This window comes from Lethenteron reissneri, chromosome 53 (genome assembly GCF_015708825.2).
Source record: "Lethenteron reissneri isolate LAM-NWPU_2019-01 chromosome 53, ASM1570882v1, whole genome shotgun sequence".
Lineage (NCBI taxonomy): Eukaryota > Metazoa > Chordata > Hyperoartia > Petromyzontiformes > Petromyzontidae > Lethenteron > Lethenteron reissneri.
Window position 1 is genome coordinate 6007829 of NC_083831.1, and position 24476 is coordinate 6032304.

At 51.7% G+C, this 24476-nt stretch overlaps 2 protein-coding genes across 2 annotated transcripts; one reads left to right on the plus strand and one right to left on the minus strand.

Moving 5' to 3' along the window:
- Window positions 1–2012: 2012 nt before the first annotated feature.
- On the minus strand, window positions 2013–11244 carry LOC133356364 (acylphosphatase-1-like). The gene is made up of 4 exons (XM_061573843.1): window positions 10824–11244; window positions 7602–7618; window positions 6709–6818; window positions 2013–5470 (listed from the first exon to the last, which is right to left on the minus strand). Exons 1-4 carry the CDS (start codon window positions 10879–10881, stop codon window positions 5356–5358), a joined length of 300 nt encoding a protein of 99 aa, XP_061429827.1. The 5' UTR covers window positions 10882–11244; the 3' UTR covers window positions 2013–5355.
- An 873-nt stretch (window positions 11245–12117) lies between these two features.
- DNAJC17 (DnaJ heat shock protein family (Hsp40) member C17) lies at window positions 12118–23441 on the plus strand. Its single transcript, XM_061573787.1, has 11 exons — window positions 12118–12804; window positions 13491–13560; window positions 14547–14605; window positions 15256–15343; window positions 16315–16391; window positions 17214–17310; window positions 18815–18855; window positions 19907–19984; window positions 20941–21021; window positions 21744–21872; window positions 22323–23441. The coding sequence occupies exons 1-11, from the start codon at window positions 12721–12723 to the stop codon at window positions 22434–22436; spliced, it is 918 nt and encodes a 305-aa protein (XP_061429771.1). The 5' UTR covers window positions 12118–12720; the 3' UTR covers window positions 22437–23441.
- The last annotated feature ends 1035 nt before the right edge of the window (window positions 23442–24476 follow it).

The following is a 24476-nucleotide window of genomic DNA, read 5'->3' on the forward strand; positions in this document are numbered from 1 at the left end:
ATTGTTGTTGTTGTACAGCTAGCAACCGGGGGGCAAAATCTCCCCCCAGTAATTGCAGGTACAGAGATACCCCTCGGTTTATGTACGGGGTGAGAGGGGGGAGAGATGCGTTCCTGACACTTCACTCCCAAAGCGATGTGCAGGGTAGTGGTAGGTGGTGGTGGGTGGTGATGGTGGTGTACAGGGTAGTGGTAGGTGGTGGTGGTGTACAGGGTAGTGGTAGGTGGTGGTGTACAGGGTAGTGGTAGGTGGTGGTGGTGATGTGCAGGGTAGTGGTAGGTGGTGGTGGTGATGTGCAGGGTAGTGGTAGGTGGTGGTGGTGGTGTACAGGGTAGTGGTAGGTGGTGGTGATGGTGGTGTACAGGGTAGTGGTAGGTGGTGGTGATGGTGGTGTACAGGGTAGTGGTAGGTGGTGGTGGTGGTGTACAGGGTAGTGGTAGGTGGTGGTGGTGATGTGCAGGGTAGTGGTAGGTGGTGGTGGTGGTGTACAGGGTAGTGGTAGGTGGTGGTGATGGTGGTGTACAGGGTAGTGGTAGGTGGTGGTGGTGGTGTACAGGGTAGTGGTAGGTGGTGGTGGTGGTGGTATGGTACAGGGTCGTGGTAGGTGGTGGTGGTAACCCGCCACCATCCGACACAGCTAGCTAGTAAGGGTTGTCACGTAAACAGAACGTGGCCAATTCGTCACTAGTACAGCACTAACCGGATGTGTTGGAGAACCAAGCCACAACATTTACAATTTGAGTACGACGTTTCGCCAGTAATTACAACTAGCTTCATCAGGCGACAGCCAGATTTTAAAAGCCTACGTGTTAAACTAACTTAAGTCGGAGTTCCTTAGGTGATTGATACAAACTATTAACTAATTTTTTTTTGGCAGGTAAGGCCCACTGAATTCATATTCTTAGGTTTTTTCGGTAAAGTCACGTAGGTAAAACATTAAAATTAATAAAGGTAAAATAAAATAAAAATTACTGAGATGTGCAGAGATTTTTTTCAGAAGCGACCCTGGCAATCACAAATGATAGCTCAACGCAGCGGCTTATCGTCATCATCATCGTGTGGAAATGTATATTTGAGAGAGGCGATATTATAAAAGCGTGGGGGGGGGGGGAACAATAGACGTGGAGGATGGTGGAGGTAGTTCCAACGTGGAGCAGCGCGAAGTAAGAAGCAGGGGTTGTGACCGGCACGCAGCGCGGATGACCACTGCCGGGTGAAGCGAGTGCAGGGCCTGGAGCATATATTGTTATAAAGGGGCCCTAAAATACAAAAACAACGTTAATATTAAAACACGCACATTTTTTACTTGCATAGTAATTGTATATTTTTCACTTGCTATACAGCCCAGATAATACGACAAATCGCGTTCATAAAAGTTGAAGGCGGTATAATACTATAGTAATAGAGCAAGTGCAGAATCACTGAAACGGAATTGATAGCTTGAAAGCATTTAGCGCGGGGCCCTTAAAGTGCGGGGCCCGCAGCTACATTTGTAGCGACTTGTGCTACGAGGATAATCCTGCACTGCGGATGAGACAGAATCGGTCAGTCGGTGCTGGGAGGTTGTCGGGCAATCGCTCGCAACCGGTTGCTCGGACGTCCACGTGTAAGCGATTCAGTTGCGATGCAGCCAAGTTGCGCAACTGTTCACGCAGGTATGGGACTGCCTTAATCGATGCATGGATGATGATGCATGGATGATGGATGCATGGTGATGGATGGATGATGGATGGGTTATGATCCGTGGATGATGATGCATGGTGATGGATGATGATGCATGGATGGTGATGGATGATGGTTGGATGATGATGCATGGATGGTGATGGATGATGATGATGCATGGATGGTGGTGCTGCTGCATGATGGTCCCTGACCTAGAATTGAACCCGAGGCTCACGCAGTCCGAGCGCTCCCAGCAGAGGGCAGCATCGGAGCGTTTCGTTCGCCAGCATTTAAGTCGTTCATGATTCATTCAGTTCAAGGATTAATTCAGCAATTCATCCGTTTATTCATCAATTAATTCACAGACGAGTCCATTGATTCACGCAGCGATGTTGGCGGTCCCCCCCCCCCCCCCCCCCGAATCCACGCTCTCACTCAAAAATCTACTTCGGCTTTCGCTCAGAGTTGCCGAGTGTCTCATGGGGGAGAGGAAACCATCAGCACTGCCTTTAAACAAGCAAGCCCGCGTCCGGAGGAAGGGAGACAGAGCGCCTCGAGAGAGAAACGACCTGGAACGCTACTGGGCAGTTGGGAGGCAGTCGCCCTCCAACAACAACGGAGGACAGAGGGGAACGACGCTCACAACAACAAGCGGAGCGCCGGGCGGATAAAAGACGCTGTAGAACGTTGGCAGAGTGGGGAGCACAGGCGGTGCATCTGCCAGTCGTCTCGGTCAGCCCATGGTACCTGGGGGTCTATCCCGTGACCTCCAGCCATCAGCGAGCCTTCGACACCAACTTGACGTGGCATTGGCCACGTGTGGTTTTGGCCGCCGGCTTTCACGGGCGCCTGCTAATGGCACTTGCCCCGACAGTCTACTAAGTAAAGTCTACACGGGGGGATCTTTGTACGAACTTCGTGAATCTAATAACACTCCGTACGATCTATATCCCGCACCCCCGGCGATTAGCACGGTTGGCTACGTGCGGTGCGAAAGAAGTTCAACGTGCATAAGATGCCTGGGCAAAGTTTTTAATTTTTGACAACAGGGATGAGGGGGGAGGGGCATCTGGAGAAATGGGGGTCCCGAGCCAACATGACATTGTCAATATAACTCAAACGGGATCACACAACACGTAACGGAAAACAATCATCGTCCCTCACCCCTCCCCGATTGGCAGACTCCTGCCAAATCGCAGTCACCTCGTGCCGCACAGGGGCAGCTGCCACTGGGGGGGGGGGGGTGGCTCTTACGTGAGAGCAGAGCCGCACCGTCAACACCCGGCGACGCTGGATGTGTTAATCTCCAGCGGAATCGGGGTACTCGCTTTATGGGACGTCCCCGGAACGGGATGATGGGCCGAGTCGATAACCAATAGGGGAAGAATTTGCGACGTTTCGATTGCGAGCGGCTGTAGCTCAGGGGGTCTGCAACCTGCGGCTCTCTTACGGGGCTCCCTCGTGACGTAGCGCATGTGCCCCGTGTGTGTTCACGTGCATTGCGGCTCTTGAAATATCGAGCTCTCTACCGAATTCGAACCAAAAAAAGAAAGTGTCTGCTTCTCGTTATTGTTGGTTGCCGATCCCCCTTGGGATCGCCCTTTCGCTCGCGAGCCGAATGCTCTTCCTCCGAGCCGATTGCGCTTCCTCCGAGCCCAGCTGGGCCGGCCGCTCGCCACGGGCCGCTCGCCACGGAACGAGGACGCAGGCCGAGTGGCTAGGCCGCCCACTAGCCGGAGTTCACGGTGGTTTTTTTTTTTGCAGCGCACCATCTCTTGCGTTGGAGACAATGGCCCTGGGAATATATGACGAGGCATTGAAAGCAAAATTGTTAAGAGCCACCGAGAAGGAATGAATAAATAATAAATAAAGTCAGGCCACGCACACTCGGGGCACATTTTAAAGTTGTCTTTGCTCACTAACAAAGATGGCCTTGGCCTGTGGTCGTCTTTGTAGCACAACTATTGAGCTCCATGGGCCTTACCAGCTGAAATAAGTCTGTGTGTAACTCTACGAGTCTCTTTGTAACTCTATGAATCTCTGTGTCACTGAATCTGTGTTACTCTATGGCTCTCTATGTAGTTATATGGCTCTCTATGTAACTCTGTGGATCTCTATGTAGCTCTGTGGATCTCTGGATCTCTATGTAACTATGGCTCTCCATGTAACTCTGTCTCTATATTTAACTATGCAAGTGCAATTTCCTGTAACTGCCGCCATAACCGACCACCGTTGGGTTGTGGTCAGTCCTTAACAGCTGTTTAGCTCAATTAGCTTTACCAGCTGAAGTAAAGTGTCAGCCTGTTTGCTTTTATAGCTGTGCGCCTTCATTCCCATTTATGCGTTATCGGGATGGTAGAGATCACAACTCTCGTAACGATGATCAAATACGAACCGAACTTTAGCTAAAAGTCGTGTTGCTATCGTATCTTAACGGAATGTATACAGCGCCTTAACCAAGGCGCTTTACAAAGAATTAACAGCGGTACAGCGTGTGAATGTAATGGGCGAGATGAGGTGAATGAAATAGAAGAGAGGAAGCAATGGGAACATCTGTGATGCGTGAATTCGGTGAAAGCGAAATTGATGACAGGAAATGATTGATGGTCTTACACCAGCGAATACTGGCCACGTTGAGTGAAGCTAAGAGTTGTGTTGCTATTACGGACTTACACCAGAGAATACTGGCCACCTTGAGTAAAGGGGTTGCCCAAACCCTGGGAGACCCAACCCACAGCAAATGAACATAAAAGTATTTTAAGCCGACAGCTACACACGACTTTGCTGCTGCTGCTGCTGCTGCTAAACAAAACGCATACTGAAAACATTGCACAATCCCTGTGTGTATGGTACGTCTGCCTTTCACATTTTTTTGTTCAAACAAACCAGGCAGCGTCCAAGCATTAATTGTACAACTAGCGGTCAGGGCTGGGTGTGGATGTAAAATTGTACGTGTTATCGTAAGGCAGAAGATGCATGATGTCGAGGTATAGATATTAATTCAGGAGCCAGTAACTGTGTGGTTTAGGCTTACTTGGGGCGAGGCTTAAGGGGCATGGCCAGAGCTAAAACCATAGCCCTAACCTAATTGAGATTTAGCCTCGCTATTTGACTGTGTGCGGGTTAGAGTCATGGTCATGGATAGATCCACAGCCTTAACCTTGTTGTTGTTTTTTGCATGCTTCCTTGTTGGGCTGGGCTAGGCTTACAGTGAAAGAGTCAGGGCTAGAACCAGGTGCCCCAGTACATCACCTTTGCTAGGGGCCCACATCATGTAAATAAAAATAAATTAAACAATCTTGTCCTGGGGAGGGCCCCCAGTACCCCCAGTACCCCCCGATACCCCGGTAACTCCTTTCTCCACCTCTCGTCAGGCCTGGATAAGAACAACAGTCCTCACCCAGTTTAACTGCATACTGGGCTGGGTTGAGTTTTGATATCCGGGCGACAGCTGAACCCACAGCGCTCACCTGGTTTAGCCTCACGTTGGCTGGGTTAGGGGTTGAGTTAATGACCAGGCTCGAACCACTGCCCCAACCTGGTTTAGCCTCACGTTGGGCTAAGTTAGGGCTAAAGCCAGCACCGCAGTCCCTAACCTGATTAAGTCGCAATGACAAAACGATGCATGCTGTTAGCCAGGGTTATAAAGACCCTGTGGGTAGAGGGGAGGGGAGATCCGGCCCCTCGCGGCGTCTATTTGACGACGCGGAAGTCGCTGTACTCTGCCTTCTCCACGGTTCGCTCCGACGAGAATTCGGCACGGGTGATGCGGCTTTTGGGGCTGCCCTTTGTGCTCAGCCACACCTTCCTGCGGGCAGACAAGCACAAAGGCAAGTATGACAGGTCATCGCAAGAGACGGGGATTCACGGTGCAACTCTCCCCACGCTTGTGTTGTGTTCGAAACGTCGTGATCTATTTTAATGTTATTTTTATTTTATTTCTACATACGTGACTTTACCGAAAGAACCAATGAGTATACGCATAACTTTGTCGCGGTCTTCGAATGTTGTGCAACGTCGCATGTTAGGACACGCAAACTTGTATGGTCCGTTTTGTCAATCCACTGCTGGACAATGAGGGCCCCCCCCCACGCCGTACGGCAAACAGAGGGATATTTGACCATACTTCACCACGCCGGTCAAGTGCGGGTTGGTGAAGTTGGGTGGGAATGCAGGGCACTGTCGGGCCAACGTTGGAATGCGGTTGGAACCGTTGGACCGACATTGACCCAACGCTGTTCCTACTTGCTGTACTGCCATCATACCCTGGCAAGCCAGGAGAGGGCGACCTTGCAGCTCAGCGGATTTTGGGAGTTTCACGTATTAGTGTGTGTGATTCACCAACCCACACCTCCACGGTGTTGGATTACAGACATTCGCTACCAGAGATACACGGTGGGATTTTTCCTGCTGATACTTGTGTAGTGTTGTACAGACGGACTCTTCAACGTCTTTTGTAGCACACACTTTTATTCGTCTTATGAACACAGTCCCTATGCACTGAGGGGTATACGGTCCCCTCACCCGTTACACTCAGAACGTACAAGCCTCCGCACCCTACAGGCTACTTAATATCCCGCCCTTTCAATGTCCTCTGACTGGACCTAGGGAGATGTCTCCCCGACCACTGGTTACTCTGAACCCTATCCCTTATAAGGGCTGGAGGGCTTGGTCCAGGGTCCTAGGCTTCTTCCGCCGTCTTGGGTCTTCGTGTAGTCGAACTCCCCGAGAGCTCTGAGCGCTCTGGCTTTATACTTGTTCGTAGCCGAGTTGTCCAATCCCCGGCCACCTTGTGGAACCCTGTGATTGGTCATTCCCAATCTGCTTTAGGATCTCAATTCACCCTATCTGACCCTGACCGTTTGGTCGCGCGGGAAAACCTTGTTTACGGTCAGCTCTCACAGCTTGTGAGACCCTGACCGTTAGAAAGAGCGGGAACACCTTGTCAACGATTAGCTCTCCCTGTTTGTGAACATCGAGTAGGTAACTCTACTACACTTGTGCTGTTACTGCTGCTGCTGCTGTGGGAGTAGGGCAGCCACCTACAGCTGCTCTGTGCGGTCTGGCGGGCCCTGCGCACGCCCCTCCACCGTGTGCCGCTCAGTGTTGCGCACCCAGCCCACCAGGCCGAGCCGCATTGCCTCCTGCCTTGTGTGCTGCTCCACGGCCATACGGGGGGGGGGGGTACGGCAGGGACACAAAGGTATGAGGACATGGGAACACAGGGATGTGAGGACAGGGCGACATGGGGACACAGAGACATGAAGACACGGGGGGATGTAGGGACATGGGGACACAGGGACGGGGGGACATGGGGACACAGGGACATGAGAACACAGAGACATGGAGACACAGGGACATGAGAACACAGAGACATGGGGACAAGGGGAACATGGGGGGGGGGGGCATAGGGAAACAGGGACATGGTGGGGGTATAAGGACATCGGAGACCCTAACCTCCTCCTTCAGGGGTCCTACCCTCCTTCGTCAGGGATTCTGTCAAGTGCCTTGCGCTTGTGCCAGGCAGCACTTGCAGACAGCATTCTGACTTCTGACCTCTGTGTCACCTGGTGACCACATGGCCTTTTAGAGCAGTGTTTGACAGACGGGAAGAAACTTGAGTACCCGGACAAAACCCCACAACGTACATTCAAAGGTCTGCACAGATGGGATCAATCACCCACTTACAGTACTGCCATCTCGTTGGCCACCTCACACTCGACTGGGTTTGGGCGTTTCACAAATCTGTGTTCCACCAACCCTTTGCCTCAGAGGCATGTGCCGCCGTGCCCGGCAATTATTTTTCTTGACTCACTCAATGTCATTCAATGTAGAAGTTCAAACAGGCAGCAAGTGTATAATTGCTTGAATAGATCTTACCGATTAAAATAAACCAAGGGGGCTAAATGCAAAGAGTGAGTGACGTGAAAATTGCTTACCTTTCTAAAAAAGACACCTGCAAAACAAAGCACCAGAGGAGACACGGGTCAGAGTCAGTGAGTACAGGGTTGGGTTTACACTGCTCAAACAAAACTGGTTTTAGTAGCTCGGCCAAATGAAAGAGGCCATTGCCAATAATGCCACCACACCCTGCCACCGCTTGCTTCCTTCCGACAGATTCCACAGCCTTTGTAAAGTTAACAACCATACTCCAAAGGCCGCTATAGCAGTCTTATCACAAATGCCATCCGACTTTAGACTTTCTCCTTGTTACCACCCTCTGGGTATCACTGCAATGCCCGTCTCGGACACCTTTGAACTATTAACTAACGATAGGTAAGTTCCACTGAGCTACGTAGTTCTTCTTCAGAAGCGACCTGGCCACAAATGGCAGCTCAACAAAGCGGCTTATCACGTGGAAATGTATAGCAGCCAATGCTCTAAACACACGTCGATTCTAAATGTGGAGGGAAAAACCGGACGTCTCGGAGACAAATCCACGTGACCACGGGGAGAGAGACGATGCATGCATTATTAAGAGCATATTTGTTTGCACGTGTAGTGGGTCCAAGATGAGAAAGAAACGGTTCTTCAGAGGCAACACGTTTATTTAACACAGGGTCCCTAATACAAAAGGGGTAACGGCCCCTTCCACCCGATACCTGGAGAGGTACAGCCTCCGGCTATCGTGGCCTGTATTACTGGGACCACTCTCTATCTCAGCTCTCCGTCTGGAGGGACCTAGGGGAGGCTACCTGACCCGACCCAGCCAAGGTCCTTGGGTCCCGGCCACTGGCCCACTCGGCCCCGGCCCTTAGAAGAACGTCGGGCCTCTGAATGTTCCCAGGGTCCAACCACTGGCCCACTCAGTCTCGGCAATTAGGACATCGGGCCTCCGAATGTTCCCAGGGTCCAACCATTGGCCCACTCAGTCTCAGCCCTTAGAAGGACGTCGGGCCCCCGAATGTTCCCAGGGTCCAACCACTGGCCCACTCAGTCTCGGCAATTAGGACATCGGGCCTCCGAATGTTCCCAGGGTCCAACTATTGGCCCACTCAGTCTCGGCCCTTAGAAGGACGGCGGGCCTCCGAATGTTCCCAGGGTCCAACCACTGGCCCACTCAGTCTCGGCAATTAGGACATCGGGCCTCCGAATGTTCCCAGGGTCCAACCATTGGCCCACTCAGTCTCAGCCCTTAGAAGGACGTCGGGCCTCCGAATGTTCCCAGGGTCCAACCACTGGCCCACTCAGTTTCGGCCCTTAGAAGGGCGGCGGGTCCTGGGGGTTTCCAGGGTCCTATTCTAAGCTGGATCTTCAGGTTTTCGGGTCTTCGGCTTGACGATGACTGCCGAACCCGTTCAAGGGTCCGGCTTTTATACCCACTCCAGGGTCTCTCCGCCCCTAGCAACGCCTCCCTTCTGGAACGTTCTAGGGGGCCCTGGAATATCCCCCAACCCCACTCTTTGGGTCTGGGAATGCGAGTGGTCCAAAGGCCCTGTCCATCCCACCTGGCCTGCATACCACCCCCTGCTGACACGTGTACGCTACTACAGGTAAGTTCCTTCATACAGCCTGTCAAAGGCGCTGCACAATGTATTGCCACTAGTATGTGAGGTTAATGCAGACTTTGATGCTTTGCAAAATGTATCTATTTGGTGTTTGAACATCTTACCACCTCATGTTTTACTGCAGGAAAAGGGTAAAACCTAGTTTTATTTTTCGTCTTTTTTTCTTCTTAATCCAAATTATATTGACGTTCCGCTTCGGCATTTCATGCGACAAATTTCCATCCAGAGCTCTGGCAGAAAGCATCGGCTAAACCGTGCTGTCCGCGGGCACACAGAACACAACCACATGGACATTGAATAAATAAAAACGACTCAGTGCCCCGAATCACAAATACAGAGGAGACGTTTTCACAGCAACACACCCGCGACGCAAGCAGTGCAAAGTATCTGGCTCATCAACCACCTCAACGTAAATGTGTCGTTGTTCTACATCAACAATGGCCATACGAATAAAAGAACAAGACATGTAACCTCTGGAAGTTGGCATCACAGAACTAATTCTGAAGCGCCCCCCCTGCAATTGCCCCCCCCCCCTGCCATTGCCCCCCCTGCAATTCCCCCCCCCCCTGCAATTGCCCCCCATGCAATTGCCCTCCCCTGCAATTGCCCCATCCTACAATTGCCCCCCGCAATTGCCCCCTGCAATTGCCCCCCTGCAATTGCCCCCTACAATTGCCCCCCTGCAATTGCCCCCCTGCAATTGCCCTCTACAATTGCCCCCCTGCAATTGCCCCCCTGCAATTGCCCCCTACAATTGCCCCCCTGCAATTGCCCCCTTCAATTGCCCCCTGCAATTGCCCCCCTGTAATTGCCCCCTGCAATTGCCCCCCTGCAATTGCCCCCCTGCAATTGCCCCCTACAATTGCCCCCCTGCAATTTCCCCCTACAATTGCCCCCTACAATTGCCCCCCTGCAATTGCCCCCTACAATTGCCCCCTACAATTGCCCCCTGCAATTGCCCCCCTGTAATTGCCCCCTACAATTGCCCCCTACAATTGCCCCCTGCAATTGCCCCCTACAATTGCCCCCTACAATTGCCCCCTACAATTGCCCCCCTGCAATTGCCCCCTACAATTGCCCCCTGCAATTGCCCCCCTGTAATTGCCCCCTGCAATTGCCCCCCTGCAATTGCCCCCCTGCAATTGCCCCCCTGCAATTGCCCCCTACAATTGCCCCCCTGCAATTTCCCCCTACAATTGCCCCCTACAATTGCCCCCCTGCAATTGCCCCCCTGCAATTGCCCCCTACAATTGCCCCCTGCAATTGCCCCCCTGTAATTGCCCCCTACAATTGCCCCCCTACAACTGCCCCCCTGCAATTGCCCCCTACAATTGCCCCCTTACAATTGCCCCCTGCAATTGCCCCCTACAATTGCCCCCCTGCAATTGCTCCCCTGCAATTGCCCCTTTATCCGCACGAGGTCAAGTTGCAGCTGTCCCGTGACGTCCGATCTGTAATTGACCGCCGTGCACCGCTCAGTCCGTCGCCTCGCCACAGTGGAGAGGCCCAGTCGGGGGCGGGTGAAGCCCGGATTCGAGCCCAGCCTCAACCCCTTCTGAGCCACCCCGCAACTCCCAAACTCCCCGCAACTCCACGCAACTCCACGGCAACTCCACGGCAACTCCCAGACACCCGGAGCGACGTCTCCCCCACCTTGCACCTTGCCGAACACCTCGAAGTCCATCGACGCCAGAGCGGCCGCGTTCGCCATGGCACCTGCTACTTCTTCTTCTTTTCACTCCCGGTGAGGGCAGCGCTGAATCGAGGGCAGCGCTGGGATGAGGGCAGCAGTGGGATGAGGGCTGTAATGAGACTGATACAGCAGAGGGCAGCACGAAAGTGTGTGGTTGTGACCGAGTCCAGAGAATCAATTTAAGCGATGAAACCCATTAAGCTGACCAGGCGCTGCAATCCCCGCGCCATTCAAAGTGGCACAAACGCCGCAACCCAGGGCAACAGCGACAACTGCAGTAGTAGAAGCAGTGGTTTATTGTTTTTATTCCGGGGTCAGGGATCAACCGAGAGACGGCGACAATTACTGCTCCTCCCATCACCATCACAACCACCACCACCATCATCATGATCGCCATAGTGATCAAGGACCCCCCCCCCCCGCCGCCATGACAATTTTCATACTATTAGGTTCTTTCGGTAAAAGTCACGTAGGGAAAAGGGAAACAAATAATAATAATAAATTAAAACACGTTATTTTATTTTTTTAAAAATTCCATAAGTGACTTTACCGAAAGAACCTAAGAGTATGAATCAGTGCAGTCACGAAAGCTTCAAATCTAGAATGACAAATTTCGTTCGGCGCAGCGGCGGCCATCTTGGGTAGGGAAGGCGCCGGCGTTGTGAGTGGAACGGCCTTTTTGCAGACTCGTGTATTGTTTTTATTTAAAGACACCGCCTTTAAAATATAACATGTGCAATATGCGAAAGCAACACTCCTTCATTGTACGTTAACAAATATTTTTTACGTTAAAAAAAACATTTGTAATATGACCCATTATATATTTTGTTACTTTTAAGGCAACAGCGATTTTTGACGAACCCGTTGCATTTCGTTGTTATTATTTGTCGCGTTTGCACCAAAATCACAAAATAAAATTAAATTTGTTCAACTTCCCAAAGGCGCTCGCGGTTTGTGGTGTTGCTGAGGGCCGTCCTGTACTAAGATGGCCGCGCGTGGCCACCCACCCCGCCCGTTCTGTACTAAGATGGCCGCGCGTGGCCGCCCTCCCCCGCCGTCCTGTACTAAGATGGCCGCGCGTGGCCCCCCACCCCGCCCGTTCTGTACTAAGATGGCCGCGCGTGGCCGCCCTCCCCCGCCGTCCTGTACTAAGATGGCCGCGCGTGGCCGCCCTCCCCCGCCGGTCCTGTACTAAGATGGCCGCGCGTGGTCGCACTCCCGGGCCGAGGCCTTCGTCGGCGCCCCGCGCTCCGCCTTCGAACTCCGCCGCCCGGGGCCGCGAGAGACGGCGCCGCTGTCTCTGCGCGGGGCCTCGGCGTCGCTTCGCCAAAGCCGGGAGAGGGAGGAACGGGGAGAGAGGAACTGGGCCAGGGGGTGGTGGTGGGGACGAGAGCGTGGAAGCGAGAGCGAGAGACACGAGCGCTGTTAGCGTGGAGACGCTGCCAGGCCGCTCTTTGACTGCACGGCGAAGGCGGAGTGGGCAGTCGGCGGCAGGGCTGCTACTGCTGCTGCTGCTGTGGCCGCGGCTCCTGTGTCTGGGGCGGTCAGCGGAGCAAGGGACGCGGCGGTGGGAAGAGCGACGCGGCTCTGCTTGGGAAGTGGTGCCAGGCCAGGGGCTGGACTCGGAGTCGGCGGGGGTGGTGGAGGACGTGGTTCTTGGGGGCCTGTGGGTCGTGGTGGTCGTGCTGGTGGTGGTGCCCGTCTGTGTTAGGACGGCAGACACTGTGACTTGGGGTGGTTACTTGTGGTAGGTCGCTGTCGGGAGGGCACGAGGTGGTAGGTAGGTCGCTGTCGGGACCGCCGCTGCTGCTGTTAGGTCAGGAAGAAGCTTGACCCGGCGCCGGGTTTGGCAGCCACATGGCAGCCAAAGACTGCAAAGATGTCCTGCAGATGGATCTGTACGGCTTGCTGGGTATCAAGGAGAACGCGTCTCCTAAGGAGGTACGTCGTTTTGTCTTGTGTGTCGGGAAGGGTTCTAAAGCGATATCGCCCATCCCCAACCCTCCTTTAATGTTTGCATGTTGAACTTCTTTCGCGCCGTACGTAGCCGAGCGTGCTGATCGGAGGTTCGCGTGAAACGTCCCAGGATGCTGCCAACGCAGATTCGTGGCAAAGCGGTATCATGTACTAATAACCAAACTAAAACATTATCCCCTCACTCTTAATCCTTAACCATAACCCCTAAACCCAGCCCATAGCCCTAAACTGTAAGCATAACCCCGAAACCCAAACGCTTAAAACATAATTATTAACCCTAAAGTATAATCGTAACCCCTAATTATATTCATCCTAAATCATAACCCCTAATTATATTCATCCTAAACCATAACCCCTAAACTTAAATCATAATCCCTAACCCTAAGCTACAACCGTAACCCCTACATCCTAAGCCAACCCATATCCCATAAACCATAACCCTAACCTCTAAACTCCAACCCTTAACTCTGAACCATGACAATAACCCCTGAGGCCAAACCCCCCCAACCCTAAACCCCTAAACTCTTAATCCCGACCTCTTATCGACGCCTCTATTTGGACAGCATATATAGGACGGCGGAGAAAGCTCCACGCAGACATTTCTGTCCGTGTAAGCACGAGTCGTGTGTGTGCGTGTCTGTGCCTTCCAGATCAAGAAGGCGTACAGGAGAAAGGCACTTGAGTGTCACCCGGACAAAAACCCAGACAACCCCAGTGCTGGTAAGGAGTGACAACCCTCCTCCATCAGGGGGAGGGTAGGCCTCCTGATGGAGGCGGTTAGGCCTCCTCCATCAGGGGGCCTACGTTCTTCCATCAGCAGGCCTACCCTCCTCCATAAGGGGGCCTACCCGCCTCCATCAGGGGGCATATCCTCCTCCATCAAGGGGAGGGTAGGCCCCCTGATGGAGGCGGTTAGGCCTCCTCCATCAGGGGACCTACCCTCCATCAGGGGGCCTACCCTCCTCCATAAGCGGGCCTACCCGCCTCCATCAGGGGGCATATCCTCCTCCATCAAGGGGAGGGTAGGCCCCCTGATGGAGGCGGTTAGGCCTCCTCCATCAGGGGGCCTACCCTCCATCAGGGGCCTACCCTCCTCCATCAGGAGGCCTACCCTCCATCAGGGAGCCTACCCTCCATCAGGAGGCCTAACCGCCTCCATCGGGGGGCCTACCCTCCTCCATCAGGGGGCCTACGCTCCTCCATCAGGGGGCATACCCTCCTCTGTCAAGTGTCCTACCCTCAATTTCTACCCTGAAATGATTCACCTACCCCATGGTTTGCTGTATTGTCGCGATCCGGAGGGCGACTCGATGTTTTCCTGCCTCGTCTTCATCGTCTCTTGTGTAATGTTTCAACATTTTCCCCCGCTAGTTTGCCGGGTTTTGTCGACCTCCGTAAATTACCTTCAATCTTGACTTGGCTTATACCATGACATTCATTGAAATCACACTTATTTTAACCGATTCTTCCACATGCAGGGATTAATAATCCGCCGGGTCTGTCTCGGTCAGCGACCTGGAAAATACATCCGCCCCCCGGCACACCACACCCAGTATACCACCCCTTTCTCGCTATGGACTGTGGATATGACTGCAGTGCCCTGCATGCTCATACCGCGAGCTTGGGAATCGATTGCAAAAGGATGCGTTATTGATGTGCCTAGGGGATGTGATGACAGTGTGTGTCCTGTGTTGCTGTACCCACAGTGGAGCTGTTTCACGAGCTGTCCCGGGCCCTTGAAGTGCTGACGGACGCTGCAGCCAGGGTGAGGAGCAAAGGAAACGGGGCGGACGATAGTGGACTCTTTAGTGTTTGCTGTGAAAGGCGGCCGGGCGTGTGCCACCCACCCCCTCGTGTGCCGTGCCGTGCCAGTCTTCATAGGTGCTCGTTAACAGCACTTGCCTCAACAGTCTATTAAGGCTGCACGGGGGATATTTGTCTTTGTTGTGTCTGCATTGGTAAATCTATTGCGTTTTGTGCGTGGTGTGTTTGTATTGTCTGTTAGGCGTGCATAGACGTGTGTCTTTGTTGTGCCGTTTGGTTAAGTGTTGTGTGCGCACAGACGTGTGTTGTATCAGAATTGCTCATCAGTTGTGTGCTGTGTTTTCATTGCTAATGTGTTGAGTGTGTTAATCATTTGTTGTGTGTTCATTGACATGTGTTGTGTTTGCATTGATTATCTGTTCTGTGTGCATGGGCATGTGTGCTTTTGTTTGTGTCGACCATCAGTTGTGTATTGTGTCATTGAGTATCCGTTGTGTATACATGGACGTGTGTGTGTGTAAGGCACGTGTTAATACTCCCAGTGTTGTGTATTGAACGTACGTGTACTGTGTTAAGTGAGCAAGGGTGATGCGTGTGTCGTGTGTCATGTGTGTGTTTGTGTCTGTGATGGGCCTGTGCACGAATTCGCAGGCAGCCTATGATAAAGTGCAAAGGGCGAAACGTCTCGCAGCCGAAAGGACCAAGAATCTCGATGAAAAACGAAAGAAGGTGAAACTGGGTAAGTGTTATCATATTAGTCACCCTTTATTTTGCTTGACTTAAAGCCACTCTCGCAGCCGCCTTGCCGATTAATGAACGTCACTCCAGCGACATCCGTCACGTGCAGAATCAGCATTATTATTACGATGCCTCTTCACCTAGGAAACTCTCACTGGGGGGGGGGGGGGTGACATTGTTACGCATAATCCCAACGGAGTAATTTGCAGGTAGTTCTTCAGCACTGGAATGTTTTGGCTCAATACCAGTGACAATGAATGGATTTTTATTTTTATTTTGCCGTGGGAATAAACTGGAGAACCCGGAGGAAACGCATGCAGAACTGGGGGAGACGTAGAATCTCCACTTAGAAAGGCGCCCGAGGCAGGAATCGAATCCAGGCCTTTCTTGCTGTGAGGCACGAGCGTTACTACTCCACCACTCTGACGCCCAAATATGTCGTCTTTTTCCTGAATTATATCCCGATCCCGTCATGTTTTTGGATGCCAAGCAGGGATGAGTTTGGATAGTGCTTGGACGGGTGACTGCTGTAAACGCGGGGCTGCGCCCTATGTTATGGGCAGTGGAGCGAAAATCCATTCTTGTACTGTACTTTTATGCGACAAACTCTATGCGCCCTGGCTTCACCAACCCGTACGGATCAGTGTGGTGAAACATGGTCGGATAACACGACCGGCACGAGGCATTTCTCAGACTCGAAGTGACGCTTTGCTTGCTGCGAGAGGTGCTGTATGTACATGTCTTCTTCTCTTGATAACATGGCATGAACAACCAGAATTGCAAGAAATAAAAAAATGCCAACCAACTATCCAAATGTCATTGTCTAAGTGCTGGGGTGCGGATATATTTTAGCACCTTCGGTTAGCACGGTTGGCTACGTACGGTGCGAAAGAAGTTCAGCATATATAAGTGTGACTGGCAGCGGGAAACTGATGAACTCGGGTGAGACAAACCCCGGCGTTTGTCTTTCAGACCTGGAATCGAAAGAAAGCAACGCGTGGAGCAGCCGAGAGGAGCAGGAAGCGGCAGCGAAGCGGCTTCAGGAAGAGGTGCGGTCACCGAGTTATTCGCAACATCAGTGTGGCAATCCCAGTGTCACTCAAAGTGCAATGACACCACCCAGTGACACTCGCAATCCCAGTGACATCATCCCAGTGACATCATCCCAGTGTCACTCAATCCCAGTGACACTCACAATCCCAGTGACATCATCCCAGTGTCACAATCCCAGTGTCACTCAATCCCAGTGACACAATCCCAGTGACATAATCCCAGTGTCACAATCCCAGTGTCACTCAATCCCAGTGTCACTCACAATCCCAGTAAAACCATCCCAGTGTCACTCAATCCCAGTGTCACTCACAATCCCAATGACATCATCCTAGTGTCACTCAATCCCAGTGACACTACATCCCAGTGACACCATCCCAGTGTCACTCACAATCCCAGTGAAACCATCCCAGTGTCACTCAATCCCAGTGTCACTCACAATCCCAATGACATCATCCTAGTGTCACTCACAATCCCAATGACACCATCCCAGTGTCACTCACAATCCCAGTGCGACTTACAATCCCCACGACATTTACAATCCCCGTGTCACTCACAATCCCAGTGTTATAATCCCAGTGTTACTCAAAATCCCGGTGTCACAATCCCAAACTTGACTTATTCAGAAGTAGCTCTGTGAAATCTGCTTCCATGGGCCATTCTCAAACATGAAGGGTTGCACTACTGCGTGAGAGTTCCGAATGGATAGTTTGTCTCTTGACATGGATTCAAGTTGGGTGAAAAGTCTTACAATATATATGTACGGTTTATGCAAAAGCAGCAACTTAATAAACCTCTCGAATTGATGCCATCACTTGCAGATCGAGCGACTGAGAGAGGAGGGATCGCGCCAACTCGAGGAGGAGCAGAAGCTGATCCGAGAGCAAATTCGGCGACAGAAGGAGCAGAGAGGGCACGGTAAACCGATCCCGGAGCCTGGTCACTCACAAACACAACCCACACTGAAAAATAAGAACGGATTTGACCCTTTCTGGCAATATAGCAGGAGGTGTAAAGATACTCTTTTTTTTCCGGTAAAGTCACGTTAATTTTTTTAGTTGTTTTCATTTATTTTATTTTATTGATTGTTTTACCTACGTGACTTTACCGAAAAAACCAAAGAGTATGAATCCTTGCAGTCACGAAAGCTTCAAATCTAGAAGGTGTAAAGATGTTTAAACACCAAATTGATACCTTTTGCAAGGAATCTAGTCCGCATTAACCACGCGTACTTGTTGTGAACATGCAAACAAACATGCTCTGATAATATTTATGCCTTGTCGTTGATATAGCTGCTCAACCTGAGCCGTAAATGCTCTGATACGTGCATTGTCTTTGTCCTGTTTGCCTTTTGACGTTCTCTGGTCTGACACTGTGGAGACTAGGCCACAAAGAAGGCTGCCTCTGGTGTAGCCCAATCAGTTTCAAATACAATTATCAGAGCATGTTTGCTGCATTTTCGCCACAAGTACGTGTGGTTAATGCAGACTCGATTCCTGACAAAAGGTTTCTGTTTGGTGTTTGAACATCTTAACACCTGTTTTATTGCCAGCAATGGTGGAACCTATTCTTATTTTTCATACTTTGATACTGGCAAAATAGGTCGCATGGTACAACCCACACTAGCCCTGGCTCAAACGCCAACCACACTGCCACACCTGGCACAGACTGCCAAGCCTAACCATTGAACTAATGTATGTATGTGTAACTTCTTTCGCGCCGTACGTAGTCAACCGTGCCAATCGGAGCACTAACGGCCTTCTGATTAGACCACGTGTCTTTGTATGCGCGTGTGTATATGTGTGTAGGTCGTGGGGAGCGGGAGTGTGTGGTTAGCGCGTTGTTCTTTAACCTGGCGACTCAAGTTTAATTCACGCTTATGGCCAACATCAGTGACGATTATTTGAACCGGTCGTGGGCCTCCCCTAGGTCGACTCAGCCTCAAATGAGTACCTAGTGTGGCGTGTAAACGTCAACACTGGGGAGACAAAGGCGGTTGGGCGTGGTGCCGGCCACCCACCCCTTCGTGCACCGTTCCGGCCTTCATAGATGCTCGCTAACAGCACTTGCCCCTACAGTCTGTTAAGGTTATACGGGGGATCTTTGTCTTTGTGTGTAGGTCGCCTCAGCCTTATATGAGTACCTGGTGCAGTGTGTAAAACATCAACACTGGGTAGACAAAGGCGGCTGCTTGGGGGTGCTAACCACACCGCCCCTTGTACGTCGTGTTGGTCTTAATGGGTGCTCGCTAACAGCACTTGCCCCAACAGTCTGTTGTAAGCTGTTTGGGGAATCTTTGTCTATTCTTATCGACCATCTTCACGTGCGCTGCTTGTTTGCCAGCTCCTACAATCGACTTCGCACCATTCTGTGTGCCGTTTGTGCCTCACCAATGTGTTGTCATCACTTGTATTCTTGACAGGCAACTCCACATCCACACATCAAGTTACACCCAAGCTAAAGGTCAGTTTCACGCTTGATTTTACGTCAGGCACGCAAACGTGTCATCTGATGCCAATTTTTTGGTGCTCATTTAAGCCTGAGTTGACCTAGGGGAGACCCAGGACCAGTTTCTGATATCGCCCACCGCTGATGTTAACCGTGACCAGGAACCAAATGCAGGTCATCGGATTTGTAACGCAGTAGTGCGCTATTTACTACACCTCCACTCCCTAGCTCTTCAGGCGCCAGGGTGGCGAGATGTTAACTACCTCACCTGGTATTCAGGAGGCCATGGGTTCAATCCCGACACTGACGCCTGTTTATTTGGAGTTTGCATGTTCTTGCCATGATTGCGTGGATTTTTGTCCGGGTCCTCCAGTTTTTTTTCCCCTCTACATTATGAAACATGCATTGAGAATATTTTGCTGTTATATACATTTCCACGTGACTAGCCGATTCATTGAAATATCACTTGTGGCCAAGGCGCTTCTGAAAAAGAGATGTATAGCTCAGTGGGCCTTACCTGGTAAAATACAAAAAAATAATTAGTTTAGTTTCTATAGTCGGCCATCGTGTGCTGGCGTCATGGCCCAAATTTGCCGGATTTGAAAAGTTACCTGTAGATGACTCAATTTGGTTTCCACAGAGCAACGTTGGCCCTGACTGAACCTACTGCAGACTGCGTCTATGAAACATAGCGTCTTGCTTCGCGGTGATCGCCTGGCACTCTAATAATGATTGCGCGAATACCAAATGTAATACATTATTTACGAGTTATAGTGAGTGGTAGTAGGCACAAGGATGTCGCTGCCTTTTCAAAACTGAATGTGTATTCCGGATTCTTGACGCCTGAACCCGGGTAAAACCAGAATCTCTGCTCCCCTCACTCCCTCGCCATCGCTCGCCACATCCTTAACCCTCCTCCTCACCACCCTGGTGGTGTCTCCCACCACCGTCCCCATGCCTCCACCCCCCTCTCCCGCTGTCCTCTCACAATGATAAAACTCTTAACGACACCGACACAAGAAAATAAACTGTATATGCTGTCGCTTGTGCTGCTGTTGCCTTCCAGGTGAAATGGAAGAGCAAGAAGGACGACGAATCGAACGGCGGATACTCGGAGCAACAGCTGATGGTCATCTTTCAGAAGGTGGGTGGTGGCTGGACCGCTCGCGATGCAACGCACGGCCAGGCAGCTGGGGGGAGGGTGACGATTGTGAAGTCGTGGAGATCAATTAAACTATAAAACTAAACTGTTTTTTATTTTGCCAGGTAAGGCCCACCGAGCTGTATAGCGCTTTTTAAGAAGCGACCTCGCCATCCCAAATGATAGCTCAGCGAAATGGCTTATCACGTCGTGATTTATAGCAGCCAAATAATCTAGACGCATGTTGGTACTAAATGTGGATTGGAAAAACCGGAGTACCCAGGGAAAATTTTATGCGACCATGGAGATAAGACACGCAAACTCCAAATATACAGCAGGTGTCGGTCGGGATCGAACCCACGACCTCCTGTATACCAGGCGAAGCAGTTAACATCTCGCCACCGCGGCACCCCAATTATCTACGTGTGACCCATGTCGTGCAGCGGGTAGTGAAACGGCCCAGCGATGGCGCCTTCGCCGCTCTTTGCAGATGTTCATAGATGGGAATCCGGCAGGCCCCCCTGGTTAATATTGCGGTTTTACTGACCATGAGATAAGCGCCGCCTGCTTCACAGCAGACATTAAAGATCCCCGTGATGTCATTCGAAACTAGTCGGCCGCTGTGTGCCGGCATAATGGTTCAATTTTGGCAAATTCGGCAATTTACCTGCAAATAAACTCGGTTGGGATTCCACACAGCAGCAACATCACTCCCAGCTACAAAACTACAGCAGACCGTGCCTGTGACACACGGCGTCTCTCCGTGATGATCGCCTTGCGCTATAAGAATGGCGCTCATACCAAACGCGCTCAATTATTTTTCAGGCCGTCTCATAACAGTGCTGAAGCTATTTATAATGATGGTGATAATTTTTCTGTTGATGAGGATGGTGAAGATGTTTATTATTATTATGAAGACGATGACGATACTGACGATGATGCTCGTGATTGGCGCGCAGTACGGTGAGGTTATGAACCTTCTCATCTCCGCCAAGAAGAAAGGATCGGCAATCGTCGAGTTTGCTTCACCCAAGAGCGCGGTGAGATGCTGTCTGCTGTGGCACGCTGTGTTACCCCGTGCGATGCTGTGTTACCCTGTGCGGTGCTGTGCCGAGCGAAATTCCGCGCCGCGATGCTGTTACTTGCAACACGCCGTGAGATTCTTCTGTTTCGAGATGACTGCCACGTGGTCGCCTGTGACCGAATCACACGCCAATATCGCCAGATCTCGGAAGCTAAGCAAGGGTTGAGCCTGGATACTGCCCGGATTGCTGCTGTACGGCTATGTGGTGGGCAGCAGAGGCGATAGCCATAGTTGCGCCGTACTTCAATACTTTCGTGTCTAGGCTGTCCACCTTCATCAACGCTCCCTGACCAGAGTGGTGAAGTATGGTGAAATAACCCCGACGACGCACACGGTGTGGGGAAGCCCTCATCCAGCAGTGGACTAACTAAGGGCTGTACATGTACACGCTATGTGGTCGTGCTGTGTTGAGTGAGACAGGGAGATAGCCACTGTGTGTTCATGCTGTATTGAGTAACTCTCTGCATGAGTTATCTCCTAGGTTGTCCATGTTGTATAGAGTACCTCTCCATGAGTGATATGCCATATGTCCATGTTGTATAGAGTAACTCTGTGAGTTAGCTGCTCTGTGGTCGCGCTGTAGCTGCATTGAACTCGCCGCGGTGCCGTCGCACAGTGGCAGGGGAGGCTCGTCGCGCCGTGACACCGCCGTGCCCGTCGCCTTCGTCGTCCCGCTAGGATTTGGCGGCACGGAACGAGCTGGGCCTTGCACAGAACCCCATCTCGGTGTCGTGGCTGGAGGGCCGTCCTCCTGGCTTCTCCAGCTCCTCCCGCCCTCCCTGCGGCCCCACCAGTAGCACCGCCCCGGTGAGCTGCGCTGCTGCCCTTCTTACTGCTTCGGTTATTCACGCTGCCCAGCCGGGTTTCGATGGCGGCAGGGTGGCTGACGCAGTGGTCACCGCTTGTGACTTGCGGCAAGATGGCGACTGGGTTCGATCTCCGGTTCGGGTGCCTTTCTGTGTGAAGCTTGTATGTTGTTCCCCCTGTTGTGCAGAATGTGAGCGAGTGGAGTTTGTGTGTTTTCTCTCTCTCCCGCTTTTCTGCATTAGTTTCCTCCCGGGTTTCTCCGGTTTGCTCCCGTAACAAAAAAACAATAACCCATACAATGAAACTGGTATCGGCAAAAAACAACCTCATGCTGAACATTTTTACTGCAAATTACTCAATTGGGATTACACACAGCCAGTTTGACCCCGTGCCCCCATGTCTCCATGTGTTTGTGTTCCTGTGTCCCTTTGTCCCCCTTGTCTCCGGCAGCCCGTGGAGCGAGACTTTGAGTCGGTGGTGATGATGAGGATGCGTCAGGCGGCGGAGCGACAGCGACTCATAGACGAGATCCGTCGCGAAGAGGAGGAGGCGGGGGAGCTCTGAGCAATGGTGCGAGTGTATTAAGAGGAGTGTGTGTGCGTGTGTATGTGGTGAGCGGTAGTTTAGCGGTTAGCGCACTGCTCTCCGAATCTGGCGACCCGAGTTCGATTTCCGCTCACGGCCACCAACAGTGGCGATTATCTGAACCGGTCTGTTGCCTCCCCTAGTACGACTCAGCCTCAAATGAGTAGCTGGTGTGGTGTGTTGTAAACATCACCACTGGGGAGACAGAGGCGGCCGGGTGCGATGTTGGCTACCCACCCCCTAGTGTGCCATGCCGGCCTTGATAGGTGCTCGCTAACAGCACTTCCCCAACAGTCTGGAAAAAGGCTACGGGGGGGGGGTCATTGTGTGTGTGTGCATGCGTGAGAATGATGGAGTGAATCTGTGCGTGAGGGTGTGTGTGTCAATGAGTTGGTGTAAATGTGAGGATAATGGAGCGAATCTGTGCGTGTTTTGTGTTGGCATCTGTGTAGTGTGTGTGTTTATATAAGGTTTTTGTGTGTGTATATGGGGAGGGGGTCGTATAGTGGTCAGCGCAACTGTGCCACCTTTGTTACTCGAGTTCATTTTCCGGCCACAGCGAACATGAGTGGCAATTATCTGAACCTGCCCTAGGTTTACTTAGCCTCAAGTGAGTACACGGTGTGGTCTGTAAACATCAGCACCGGGAGATGAAGGTGGCTAGGTCTGACTACACCACTCCTACCAGTGCCCCGCAGGCCTTAATAGGTGCTCGCTAACAGAACCTGCCCCAACAAGGCTATGCTGAGAATATTTGTTGTGTGCGTGGGTATACATGTGTTGGGTGTGTGTATACATGTTTGTGTGTGTGTGTTTTTTGCGCACAGCTACGCATGTGTGTTGGGGTGTGTGTGTGTGTGCATTTCTACACTCAAGACAACATTGCAAGAATTTTTTAAACGTTTATTTTTTAATTAATAGACTGAGCGAACCATTTTTGTTCATCTCTGCCCTGACAATTCACAATAAACTTCAACAGCAGCAGCAGCGTCGTACGATCCCGTGTCTTGATGGGGTTTGGGTAACAGTGCTGCTGGCAAGCACTGGCCCGGAAGGATTGCGTAACTAAAATAGTATTTTCTTTTGTGTGGCAACACCAACGTTGGGGTTTGTTTTATTTTACGCCGTCAAACAGTAGAAGTGTCAGCAGCGTGACTCATAGCCTCCTCTCTACACCAAAGACCAACGTTGTCACTGCTGGGCATCGATTCTCCAGTGGCAGCCCCCGTATCTCTCTTGGCTCCCGTCATCCTGCACGACAACTCACGGTAGAACTCACGACAACCTCCTCTCGTCAGCAAGGACCAGGTGTCCTCTCTCTGTGACAGCCCCCTCTGGGACGCGTGGCGGCCACCATCCCGCTGCACCTTCACAGCAGCAGGATTGCCTCTGCACCGACTTCTAAGAGACACTTACAGGCCCCCCCCACCCTCACTTCCTTCGCCCCGGCTTTTGAGTGACACTGAGCTTGACTCCGCGCCTTGGGAGTTACGGTCACTCGCATCTGGGAATTATTTTGCACGTTACGAATTGCATCATTGTTACTATTTCTGTCCGGTTGACTCGAGAGTTGGGACACGTTGAGGCCTGTATGCACACTGCTGGCCCTGGCCATCATCAGGATTTCCAAGAGGCCATCTTGAGCCAAGCCACAGCTGAGCTGCTCACTTGTGCGTCTTTGGAAGCAACTGAGCGGCTCTAACCCAAGCTGTCCCATGCCAGAGCCGAGCTGTGACGAAGGATCTGTGACCCCCTGCGTGCACCGCTGACAACCTGGGCTTCAATCTGGGTTTCGGCTGCCTGTGACGAAGCCTGGTTTTCTCGTGTAGCAAGTTGATAGATCTTAAGAATATTATTAACTTCACCTTCGTAACGCACTGCGCAGTTGTTCGCTCGCTCTGGACGAGAATGACTCGAGAGGCACGATGAGAAGCCACAGACAAGCGGGAATGGCAGCTGCCAGGTGCCAAATCCCCCACTCCCCCAAGCTCTGGCATCCTTTATATTTTAAGCTGTTAT

What these genes read in the sequence shown, in the direction of transcription:
- LOC133356364 (XM_061573843.1), bottom strand. Translation starts at nt 10,881, where the DNA reads ATGGCGAACGCGGCCGCTCTGGCGTCGATGGACTTCGAGGTGTTCGGC. An exon ending in CCAGACCGCACAGAGCAGCT is followed by an intron (nt 5,471 to 6,708) that starts GTAGGTGGCTGC and finishes GTCTGCCCGCAG; the next exon opens with GAAGGTGTGGCTGAGCACAA.
- DNAJC17 (XM_061573787.1), top strand. Translation starts at nt 12,721, where the DNA reads ATGGCAGCCAAAGACTGCAAAGATGTCCTGCAGATGGATCTGTACGGC. An exon ending in AGAACGCGTCTCCTAAGGAG is followed by an intron (nt 12,805 to 13,490) that starts GTACGTCGTTTT and finishes TGTGCCTTCCAG; the next exon opens with ATCAAGAAGGCGTACAGGAG. An exon ending in GAAGGAGCAGAGAGGGCACG is followed by an intron (nt 17,311 to 18,814) that starts GTAAACCGATCC and finishes TATTCTTGACAG; the next exon opens with GCAACTCCACATCCACACAT.